Source organism: Petromyzon marinus, chromosome 10, assembly GCF_048934315.1.
Source record: "Petromyzon marinus isolate PM22_M1 ecotype Great Lakes invasive population chromosome 10, UKy_Petmar_22M1.pri1.0, whole genome shotgun sequence".
NCBI lineage: Eukaryota > Metazoa > Chordata > Hyperoartia > Petromyzontiformes > Petromyzontidae > Petromyzon > Petromyzon marinus.
This window is the reverse complement of record NC_133676.1, coordinates 4,290,714-4,303,010: the sequence shown is the minus strand read 5'-3', so window position 1 is coordinate 4,303,010 and position 12,297 is coordinate 4,290,714. Positions and strand designations below refer to the sequence as shown.

Here is a 12,297-nt window from a genome sequence, read left to right as displayed (position 1 = left end):
CACCACCACTCCACCGTGCCCCAAGGCGATAGTGAATAATCGGGTGTTATCACCGGTTTACTTATTTTCTGAGCTCATGCTCGACCCCATGATACGGGCGGGAGCTTATCAGTCGTGGTTCTCGCCTGGTTCAACTAAATACAGACAAAACTACTTAGTGATGTTATAAACACTCGTTTTGTTCACTTACGAAATGTTTACCAGCTGTATTAACGCAATTATCGATACACCAATGAAGCCTCTCAAATATTTCTCATACTAAAGAAATAACGCTTATTTGGAAAGACCCCCCCCCATATATACACAATGGTATGACTCATATTGCCGATTCCATTCGCACTCACTCCTCCAGGAACGCATCTTGAGCGCTAAGCGAAGTCTGCCTTTACAGTACACTTCAAATAGTGAGCGTGGACATGCTCCGTGAGTTTCAAGCCTCTCCGAGTAAAAAAAAAACGCGTGCCACTATATTCTGTCACCCGCGGGGCTCACACAGCCTCTTTCTCGGCTAACGCTGTGCCCCATCTATGTTGAGCAGATTACACGTGAACACTTGACTTTTGAAGGGTGTTGTAGGGAAGAAAACATTTGATAGTTGGCTTGTGTGTCAAAGTAGGCAGATAAGTGGATGGGGGAAAAAAGTGAACTATACATCCATTGTATGGCCATTTGGGGAGATTATACAATATAATGACGTGTTTCAATAAACCATGGCTTTTTGTAAATACGTGGACACCCCTCAAGATGGAGAGATTGGTGACGACCCACGCAATCACCAATGCCAATATCCATAGCATTTAGAGGCATCAGATTACCAATGCCTCTAAATGCTATGGATATAAATTGTCGGCTTTAACAAAAATAGCAAAAGTCAGAAACGCGTCACAATGTAGATCAGGCACACGCGCGTGTTGGTTGCGTCGATTTACCGGGTTTTAATTGTAAAGTAAAAAATACCCAGCGTTCTTTTGCCATGTTAATAAACAGCACTCGCCTTTGAAGCGTGGCGAGCGTGGCTTCAAGGTGGGACTGAAACCAAGCAGAATGCAACACACGACCGCAAAGCGACTGTGCGGGCAAAACTGTCCGGCGAGCACACTCGGGCAGGGGATGGGGCAGCCACGAACCTACCGATTACCACTCCCACTGCCAAAACCAACCAAACACAATGTTTACATGTTAAAAGGAAAAAAAATCTCAACGCGCAAGTTGGAATACAAGGGGGTCGTTGTCATTCACCGATGTGTGCGTGTACGTAGCCGAGTGTGCGCGTGGCGAGTCTCACTGGGGAGGGAGGTGGGGGCAGAACCGAGAGTGAAATGCTGAATCTCCGTGGAGCACGCCTGGCTTGAACACACAACGCTGCCGTGTGCAGGTACAGCGTTTGCTTTTGGCGCTCCCAAAAGCAAACGGGTCGTCCTCTGTCAACAGGGTCCCCCCCTTCCTGCGGCTGAACGCTTGGGCACGAGCGAAATCTGGTGTCCCCCTCCGCCCCCGGCGAGGGGGTGACGAGTTTATAGCAGTGCACGGTCGCGTTAATCCTCCTCCTCACCAGAGTCCGACTCTGCAACACAAACGTGTTCAGCCGCATGTTAAACACCGACAATGGCACACGAGCAACTTTGCTCACCGCACACTGGCATAGTAGACCATTTACATACACAGAAAGCCTATTCTAATTGCAACATGTAGTCTTAAGTCATTTAAGTAAACCCCTGTTTACCAAAAAAGGGCAGTAGGAGGTAATGAGATCCTCCCTCTTCAATGAAAGTACTTTTTCCCCAACCAAAAATAACAGCCAGCAGTGATGTAACTCGGAATATAGATTCCAAAATAATCACCACCTTGAATGTAACCATCGCGGACTGGTTGTCTGCATTGGTGGGTGTGGATTACAGCTTACCGCAAAGCGCACGTGCGTTTGCCACAGGTGTTGTGGTGACGTTGCCATCACCGAGTGGAGAATGGCAGATATTGGTATTGGATTACAGTGTAACAAATTGATAGACCAATCCTGCCTGTAGCTCCTTGCATTTAACCGAAAGCTTCTTGTTCAAAGACATGAGGTATATTCCGCCATGGGAGAGGTATTGTGACTGTTGGTGGTCAGGTTCTACCTTCCTCCGCATGCTGCAACCACTCCACAAACTTCTTCATCTGCTCCAGGAAGATGCTCTTGCCCTTGGCCAGGTGAGCCTCACGGTACCACTTCAGGATGGTATCCTCACTCAACACGTCCGCTGCGGGGTGATCACACAACACGACAGTAACTGCCACCATACGCCACTAAGTGGAGGTGATGCAACCACGGTGCTTGTGCCAGGCTAGATAACACTGATGCCATGTGAAGTGTGGAAGGCTCGCCGGTCAGTCCCAGGACAGACCTTGTTGTTATGGGTTAACTCATGACTCACGGAGTCACTGACTGTGCTTCCCCACTGTGCCATCATACAAGACAAAGACACAGACGTGCACACCAATGTATGACAGCCAGCCTTGGAAATCCCCTACAGGTGGAAAATCGCAGTAGGGCTGGCTCTGACCATGACCAACAGAAGAAACCAGTACACATGAAGGTTAGCAAGGCTACCAAGACACATAGACTGCGGAATGTGTGCTCTAGCCACCAAAGGTCAAAGTAATCTACATGTTTTGTGTGCTTTTTTCCTGAACCTCAACACACCCGAACTCATTAGATTTCTGAAGCGAAGAAGAGTTGAGCCGGTTTAGCACTTGGTTAGGTGGGGGAAATGCCTGTGAATACATGGTGTCGTAGGCTTGAACTGTAAGGTGGCCAGGAGATGGTTGAAGCCTTGAGAGTGTGTTTTCTTGGTGTGTGACACATGCTTGAAAGTCTGCACATTCAATGAAGCTGTCATACTCTTATATAGGCGGACAACTTTATCTATCTGTGATGAACGCTGCACTTTCCGTCGTTTTCATGCAGGGGGCGCTGCAAACCTACACGCGCCCCCTGCATGAACGACGGAGGCGCAGGTCACAGACATTCGATGACGTTGGAATCGATCTGCAGACGGCGGTCTTCTCGCATGGCCAGCAGCTCTGTGTCGCCTTATCTCGATCCCGTAATCCCAAACAGGTGAAAGTCCGCATCGAACCGAACCCCCAGCAAGGCCATCTACTTAACGACGAGAGAAAATTCACACGAAATGTCCTTTTCAATTAAGTCTTCCAGATGTAAAATGATATAAGCTTTTAATCAAGAAATACAATGATCTAATTCAAAACATAATACAATTCAAAGTTGTTTCATTTTAAAACTTCAAAATGGATCATCGGGTGCTTGCGTGAATGCGTCGTTCGTGTGAAAAATGTTTTGTGACTTTCCTAGTGGCTAAATATAGCTCCACTGTTATTTAACTCGAATTTCGGCGGCCTATGGCCGCCTTAATACAGCTCCTGCAGAGGGCTTCTTGGCGCTACGCACCTCACCCATCGCCCCCACTGACGTCCTCTTCTCCCCCCCCCCAATGTGTGTAGATACTTCTATAGGGTGTGTGAAAATGATTATTTTGGGGGGGGGGGGGAGTGAAAATTATTTTTTGGGGGGGGGGGGGGTCGGCAATTGTTGTAACCCTGTTGGATTAACTTTTTACCCCCACATCTGGGGGTGGGGGGAGGATCCACTTTCTATAACGTTTTGATTCAGGCCTTCTGAAAGGCTCTCATAATTTAATTTACGGACAAACGGATAAACAGAACGCCGGGCTTTCGACTTTTATAACAGATTTTTGCCTTGGCAGAGGCCATTTCAAGAGTAACTTGCAAACTCTAATTTATGCCCATTTCCAAGGTCGTGTTATTGCGACTACTAGAGTCTCACCTTTGTAGAAGAGCACCACTATCTTCTGGAAGGTCTTCATGAAGTGTATGTTGCCGTAGCAGTACTCCTGCACTTTGAGTAGGAGCGTGAGCTCTGACTGGCCCTGGCTGGTGAAGGATGCCAACAACGGCGTGTATTGCTGTAGCGACAGGGACACGATTCGGTACAATAGAAATATTCAATTACTATTAAATACATGAAATCTCCATACATATAAAAGGCAAAGTTGTGAATATGTGTGTCTGTTCAAAAATTTAGCGTACTTCCCGACATGCAACAAAATTGAAATTTGCCATGTGGGTACTTTCCAGACTGTACACCATGCACAAATTATAAAAATACACTTTAGTTTCTTGTTTAGGAGGGGGAGCTCAATAATGCATTAATTTTTTTGCACGGCAAGTGAGCTGTGACGTCAAATCCGTCACATGACCCGCGCATGTGAAAGTGTAACGCATTGTAGTGTAGTGGTGAGCGCGCCGCGCTACGAACCCGGCGACCCGAGTTCGATTCCTGCTCATGGCCATCACCGGTGACGATTATTTTAACCGGTCCTGGGCTTCCCCTAGGTCGACTCAGCCTCAAACGAGTAACTGTTGTGGTGTGTGAACATCGCCACTGGGGAGACAAAGGCGGCCGGGTGTGGTGAATCCACGTCCCGGGGCGAAGCCGGGTAGTACAGCTAGTACAGTATACAGGCGGTCTCTAGTTTACGACGATCCACATTTCGACGTTTATATAACGCCAATGTGGATCGATTTACAATGCAGAAACTTTATTTACGAGGCGACTTCATGACTCCGAAGACATTTGAACGGAGTCGGTCTGGCTTCCGATGTGACTTGGCATGGAGCTTTCGTTCTTCTCAAGTGTTTTTGTGGATTTGTACCTTTTAAACCCTCTTAAATACGGCTGATGAAGGGAAAAACGCATAATTCCTTGATGTTTCTACTGTTTCTACTGGTTATGGGAAAACGGGTTCCGATTTACGGCGATCCAATTTACGATGACGGAGTTTCCAGGAACGCATCGCGTCGTGAAAACGGGTATCGCCTGGATATAAATACAGCACGGTGTTATCATAATGCGAACTGGATATAACGCGATTAAGGTATGAGAAAACACATTTTTTTATAACGCGGATGCGAATTGGATAGAACGCAGTCGAGTGAACGGAACTACGTGATGCAACTAGGAATAAGCGGTCGCACAGCTGCCTCGCCGTAGCATCGCACAAGGCGGGATGCTGCTGGATGCTTCTAGATGCGACCCACACGTCTCAGTCTTTGTTTCAGCCTGCATACACATCTCACGATTTTTCCATAATGCGGTGCTCTTCAGGAACGCAACTACAGCGTTATAGGAGAACGGACTGTACACCAGAAGAAGAAATGTGAAGAACAAGGTGAAGCATGGGGGGGGGGGAGCGGAAACTGACAGGCAAGCCAAGAGAAAGAGGTGACTCGAAGTTTGTGAGCCTGGATATGAAGGAATGTGGAGTGAACGTGGACATGGCCTAGGACATAAATGGGCGGAGAAAGAGGACCAGGAATGCAGACCCTCCCACGCCAGCTTGATACCGACCCATCAACAATTCTCGTCGAGGAACATAAACCATCAAGCGCAAACTACGGTCATCCTCGCAGCGGCTTTTGGCTAGCCATCGGACAATGACGGTCACCGCTTTCAGGTGTGCTTCTGCGGTCGTTTTGAACACTCTTCCTTCCGATATTAAGAAGCCACTGGAGCTGTGCACTTTTAAATGTTGATTAATAACTAATTTCATTAGAACTGCTTTTTGTGTCTAGTTTTTTGTCCTTCCCCCACACCTCCGATTAACGCGGTTGGCTACATACGGTGCAAAAGAAGTTCAACATACACACGTACAACGATTGCAATTGTGCTGTAAGGAGATGGGCAAACCTTAAGGTGCTTGACCGCTTGCTCCGTGACCAACTCCTCCTTCTTGTTCCACTCCACCTTATTCATCACGCACGTCCACATGAGGCTCACCACCGCCTGCTCGGAAATGTCGTTCTTCCTCATCTCCTCCTTCACGTACACGGCGATCTACGTGCAGCCACGACACAAGGAGGGCATCGCTGCCGATCCCTGCATAACATCGGAAAGCTGAGATCGCCGAACACAGGCACGGTGATCAGAGCTCCCCGATGCTTCTCCAACATCGCACCCACCTCCTTCACCGGCTCTCCCAACTCCAGTTTCTCAGTCAGCTCCTTCTGCAGCTCTTTGCGCGTGCCGAGCGTCTGCTGAGCGCGCAGGAAGGTGGCGAGCTCCGTGAGTCCGTTGGCTGTGAAGTACGCGGAGAAGTGTTCCACACTTTGCTTGTTTGGAGGAAACAGCTCCTGTGATGTGTGTGAGAAAAAAACACCTGAACACCGATATAAACAACATCAATTCCACTTTGGCTTGCGCACCTTCCGTTCGCTTTACTTTTATTTACGATATTAAATTTATTTACGCTATTCGTCGCGCGAGGTTGCAAATTACTTTGCTTCAGTTGGTGTTAGCCGCTGAGGGCGTGACGGGTTTAATTTTGTATTGCCGTTGCTCTATGCCCCCTGTACTGTTCCCATTCCATTGTAATGTGCCCTCATGCCTACTTTATCGAGGGGGCGATATCGGCACGTAAAATAATTGATTGATCGATTGCACCAAGCAATGTAAATTTACAATGAGCCGCTTCGCAAGTTACTTGGGCAGTTGTTTTAGATTGGTAGCAATTGCGTTGATGTTCGCAGAATGGAATATTCGCATTTGATTCACCAGAAGCCTCTTGTCCATGTTGGCCTTTTTCAGAGCAAACGTTACGGAGTTCATGTCCTTCTCCGCTATCCAGGTCTTAAACAGCTTCACGGCAAACGTTGCCGAGATTCCTGATGCGAGAAGGCAAACGCATTGTAAATCACAGCGAGAACAGCAGCATAAATTTCGATTTAAAGCTTTCGTGACTGCAGGAATTCATCTTCTTGGCTCTTTCGGTAAAGTCACCACGTAGAAGAGAAATAATAAAATAAAATAAAAAAATAAAATTCTTCTACGTGACTTTACCGAAAGAACTAAGCGGATGAACAGCAGCATATTTAGCAAAACACTCGCCACATCACTCGTATATAGACTTCCAACGATACCGATGAGATGTGGCGAAAGGCAGAATAATTTTGGGCTTAAAGAGGTGAGATGTTAAGAAAGAAAAAATGTGTTCACCCTCTTTGACGATGGCGTCCGTGAAGAGGCTGGAGAGCACGGTGGCGGGCAGAGCGCCTCCCGCCAGTAGGATACCGGTGAACATGGCCAGCTTGTTCTGCTCCGACTCGGAGAAGCCCTTCAGGAACATGAGCAGCTGTAGCGAGAGGTGCACGACCGTCGGATGAGAGAGAGAGACCGACGGCAAACAGGCATCCCCTGGGCGTTAATAAATGTGGCGAGCGCCGCGCCCCTTCGTTCAGACCATAACGCTTGAAGTCAACGGGATGAATACAATTCACCTTTTTGAACTCCTCCTCCAGGTATTTCTCCAGGTATTTGTATCGTCGAAGGAGCTTCGAAAAGACCTGCAAGATGACCAGCGGTAAATATAAATGCTTGCATAGGTGGCGTGCACTATCAAGAGGATGACACATATAAACAATACATGTTTTTGCACGATAGTTGTCTTATAACAAAGCTATCGGTTAAATATAATACATACAGACAATTGTCACAGAGAGCTAGAAAGCTCCTTTGGCGTATGACACCGGAGCTAATGGAAATGAGCCAAATTGGGACCCATATGTGAGCAATATTCCACACATCTTCCTTAACAGAGATGGATAAATTGTCTTGACACATTCCGACCTGCCTACACGTTAGTCACACCTTCCGAGTGACACTTCTATGGGCAAAAGACATTATACATCTGTGATCCACACCGACATGGACGCCACGCACCTGCGCAAAGGCCCGCATCTTTTCAATGTCCTCGTCAGCCGTGAACACGCACACGCTTGTGCGTGTCACCTTCGACTTGTCTCCATCGTCCACGAGCGTGCCACCCGGCGCTGTGATGGAATCATCAATGTTACAGATATTCTTCTGTGACTATTCCACCTGAAGACGGAAGCTTGTGTTGCCTCCGAAACGTCGTGATTTAATTGTTTTCTTTTATTTTGTTTTATTTTATCTACGCGACTTTTCCGAATAAAACCAAAGAGTATGTTACTTTTTTTGTAGTGTATAACTCGAATAATTGCTATTAATAGAAACCCCTGTGGATAACACAGTTTATTCATTACTAAAGCACTACAACTATCATAGCTGGACACTAAATCACACTAATCGAGTGTTGCAGATTGGACGCATCAACCGTCTAACCGATCCTAGTTTTGCCATCGGCATGGTGGGCAGAGCCAAGGCGAGACTACCCAGCAAGTGGACGTGTGTGCACCTTCCACAAAACTAAACTACTATGAATAAAAAAAAAATGTTAAACTATATCACGGTCAAGGGCATTCACGTGTATCGACGCGGTAAGGTCGGCTCACCCAGCATGCCGCCCGCCACCAGCACGTCGAAGAGCGTGTCTGCATAACGGCGGTAGTCGAGCTTGGAGCCGGTGACGTCGAGGAAGCGGGACACGGCCTCAGGGTCCCCGGCCGTCTCGTCCAGGCCCTGCACTATGGCATCTCGGAAGAGAGACGGCTCAAACTTCTCCTTCTCATCTGCAGAGACAACGATGATACACCTCGGCACCAGCAACCAAGCACCTCCAACACCTTCTTGGTTCTTTCGGTAAAGTCACGTAGAATGGAAATAAAATAATAAAAATAAAACATAACGGAATATTTATTTTTTTATTTTATTGTTTTCTTTTTATTAGTTTATTTCCATTCCACGTGACTTTACCGAAAGAACCAAGAAGATGAATCCCTGCAGTGACGAAAGCTTTAAATCACCTTCAACACATCAGCACATCAATAGTCTTGACACCTCAACACCAGCACCTTCGCACCTTCGCCCATCATCACATTCAGATCTCAACACGACATTTATTCCTCCTATAATTATTGTCTTTTCCCAATTATGTATCCATGTGGATCTCGAGAAGAGAAGCGCAGACCCTTCACGTAAGAACAATGGCCACAAAAGTGCATTTTCCACACCTTGGCAATTTAGCATACCAACATCTGAACACCTTGACACTTTAAATCTTTGACCCATCAGCACCAGACTGCCGGGTCACGGTCAAGTGTCACTTCTGTGCAACCGCAGGAGAACATCCGGTGGCAGGTGTTTGGCACAAACACCGAGGGCACAGTCCAAACACTTGGTCAGCGATAGTGTCACGCACGGGTCAGCACGTACCCCGCTTGCGGGTCTTGAATCGCTGCCCCGTTAGCGTCGGCTTCGGCTGCTTTGAATTATTCATAAACACTTCCTGCGAACACAGGGTCACATGAGTGTACAGTCTGTTCTCCTATAACTCGGTGGCAGTGGCGTTCCTGAAGAACACCGCGTTATGGAAAAATCTCGTTATAATAAATAAAATGTAATGGAGTGTAAAGCACAGTCCGCGATCACACGCGAAACGCGCACGCAGGCTGAACAAAGACTGAGGCGCGCGGGTAGCGTCTAGAAACATCCAGCAGCATCCCGCGTTGTGCGATGCTACGCCGAGGCAGCCGTACGACCGCTTATTCCCCCTCGCACAACGTAGTTCCGTTAACTCGATCGCGTTATATCCAATTTGCTTCCGCATTATATATATAAAAAATGTGCTCCCAAATACATTCATCGCGTTACATCCAATTCGTGTTATGAAAACAACACGCTGGGTTACAGGAGAACAGACTGTAAATTGGTTTTAGTGGCAGCAGCGATAATCTCTGTGGTAGTAACAGCGGCTCGAGTGAAGGCTGCAGCACGATGGGCCAGGTATGATGGCGTGCACCTGCGATCCATAGGTAAGGGTTGGGGGGGGGCATTATCTTGGTGAACTTCCAAACCTAAATGGGTGCGAGGTGGCTAATGCATGCCAGTACACCAAAATGTGTTCTTGAACCCATCTGTGCAAACCAATAAAGTTGTCTCAGACATGATAACCACTCGCTAAAACGTGCCATGCTAAGACCCCTTTGCAAACAAGTCTCGATCGTTGGTGAGATTTTCCTGGATGATTAAATGACAAGTTTATTGTATATTGAGAAACGACACCATAGTTCACTAGTGATTGTAGATGTAGCAACGGTAGTAATACAATTGCAACAGTAAATTCGCTTTTGGCAGTCGTAACACGTTTTCAGCAGGAAAATTATAGTAACAAACATTCCTGCGGAGGGAGCTGGTAGGAACGTTGGGTTGCTCGGTCAATGGTCAGGGTCAACGGCGGCACCACGTGGTGTATTCCACAAATATGCCCGACTGTGAGGGCGGGCACAAGCCGGCGTGAGTAGGTTAAACGTTGAGTTTTATAAGGTCACCACGGGGTGACCAGCCCCTCCCCACCCAGCCCCACCCCTCCCACCACCCACCCAGCCCCACCCTCCCCACCCAGCCCTTCCCTCCCCACCCAGCCCCTCCCCACCCTCTCCTCTCCACCCAGCCCCGCCCCACCCCTCCCATTTTTGGATGCACGACGGACGGACGGACACAATAATCCCCTGTGGGCTGGTGGTGTAACCAGGAGGTTCCTACCAGTAAAATGTATTCACAGACGTAACTGCTATTGCTGCAGTGGGATCAGTAGTAGTAACATAACTGCAACAGTATCGGCAGAGGTTATTGAAGTAGCTGCATCTCCAGCAACTGCAGTATACGCAGCAGTGAAGGCTAAATCTGTGGCAGCACTGCAACCCATAGCAGCAGTGACTGTAGCAGTAACAGCAGCAGTATCGCCAATAAAATACTTGAAATAGCGTAACGTTGCATGTGTAACTGCATCGGTATCAGCATTAGATGTTAGCAACTGAACAAGCCATTAAATCAGCACGATAGTGTGAACGTTTCTGCGTCAGTATCTGCAATCTGCATGAGAATAACTGCATCAGCAATAGTATAATAGATCTCAGCCGTAGCTGCATCAGCTCGAATACTCTAATAATGATACATTTTTTTAAATAAAGCTATTCATGCTGATCCAATTACACTTATACAAATGTATCTAGAATATATGAAGATATATAATTACTCTAACAGTAAGCAAAAGGATCTGCACTGGAGCATCGATTGCATCAGTAACTACACCATGAATGAATGAAGCGGCATCGGTACGAGCATCCGTGAAATCAGTAACTGCATCCGTAGCAGCAGCTGCAGCAGCAGCACCAGCTGCAGCAGCAGCTGCAGCTGGTGCAGCAGCAGCTGCAGCTGCAGCAGCATCTGCAGCAGCAGCAGAAACTGAAGCAGCAACTGAAGCAGCAGCATCAGCGCCGGTACCACTGTATGAGCCAGTCTCATAAAACCACTCTACAGGGCGGTCCAGATATCGCGTGGCCCACAATTAATTGACCCCTAAATTTGATATTCATTTGTTTTAAATAAAACTTGCTTTAAATAACATATTAAGTTTTTATAAAATTAAATGTGGGGGGGGGGGGGGTCACGAGACATCTGGACCATCCTGCATCCTCTGCGCTCCTTCAACGGAGGAATAGCAAAACAGCACGGACGCTCCTGCAGCCCTCTGTCGCCTCTGTGGCTTAGCAGCACAACGTTGGCATGCAGCTCGTGACCACGGTGATGATGCTGCTGCTGCCATCAAACACGCCGCGAGAGGAGAAGAATAGATGCCGTACGAGAGAGTGGAGCGTGCGGAGCGAGCGAGCGAGCGCCGTCTCCCCGCTCTCGCGTGCGCCGGTAGCACTCGGTATAGTGTCGCTTGCGATGAGTTAATTCGTTTGTTGTTCTTGTTGATTTCGTGTCGAGGTGTGAGAATCAGCCCCTGCGCTGCCCCAGCGATGGACGAGGAGGGAATAGGGGTCCAAGCCTCGCGGAGCGCGCGCGGCATGCCGGGGGACGTCACGTGGCCGCCTCCTCCGTCCGCGTGCGCCAGCCGCGTCGGCTCGACCACGTGGCGGGGGATTTAAAGGGCGAGGAGCGGGAGGAACGCTCGCGTGGCGATCTTCGTCTCTTTGTGTTCGTCGTAACGTGACCGCTGACGTCGACGCAGAGCAACAACTTGCAATTTACACGCTCGGATGGTCAAGCCCAGATAACGGCGGCGTCGGGAGGAAGCGGAGTAAGGGAATCGCTGTGATGTCTCCTTCGTATTTGTGGATCGGGCATTGCGTCCGTTAACCCGTGTGTGCCGGTCTGTTCCGAATGACCACAGTCGCACACGGGAGAGTTTTTAATTTTTCAGGTGTCCGCATCTGCCATGGTTTGTGCAGTGGATGCGGTTTGGGTGGCGATTGTGGGGGAGGGGGTAGTGGTTGGAATGTGACCAGGAGACTACG

General features: G+C 48.2%; 1 protein-coding gene across 1 annotated transcript; it reads right to left on the bottom strand.

Moving 5' to 3' along the window:
- Positions 1-911: 911 nt before the first annotated feature.
- Positions 912-11,864, bottom strand: BZW2 (basic leucine zipper and W2 domains 2). The gene is made up of 12 exons (XM_032951681.2): positions 11,638-11,864; positions 9,209-9,281; positions 8,389-8,565; positions 7,796-7,905; positions 7,354-7,419; positions 7,073-7,208; positions 6,632-6,741; positions 6,040-6,210; positions 5,768-5,914; positions 3,845-3,983; positions 2,118-2,240; positions 912-1,564 (listed from the first exon to the last, which is right to left on the bottom strand). Exons 2-12 carry the CDS (start codon positions 9,270-9,272, stop codon positions 1,536-1,538), a joined length of 1,272 nt encoding a protein of 423 aa, XP_032807572.1. The 5' UTR covers positions 9,273-9,281; positions 11,638-11,864; the 3' UTR covers positions 912-1,535.
- Positions 11,865-12,297: the final 433 nt, after the last annotated feature.

Bases quoted from the DNA above. Each gene is read 5' to 3' on its own strand.
- BZW2 (XM_032951681.2), bottom strand. From the start codon at position 9,272: ATGAATAATTCAAAGCAGCCGAAGCCGACGCTAACGGGGCAGCGATTC. The intron at 6,742-7,072 runs GTGAACACATTT...TTCTCGCATCAG, and splicing joins GGACGCCATCGTCAAAGAGG to GAATCTCGGCAACGTTTGCC. The intron at 3,984-5,767 runs GTTTGCCCATCT...CTGTCGCTACAG, and splicing joins AAGCGGTCAAGCACCTTAAG to CAATACACGCCGTTGTTGGC.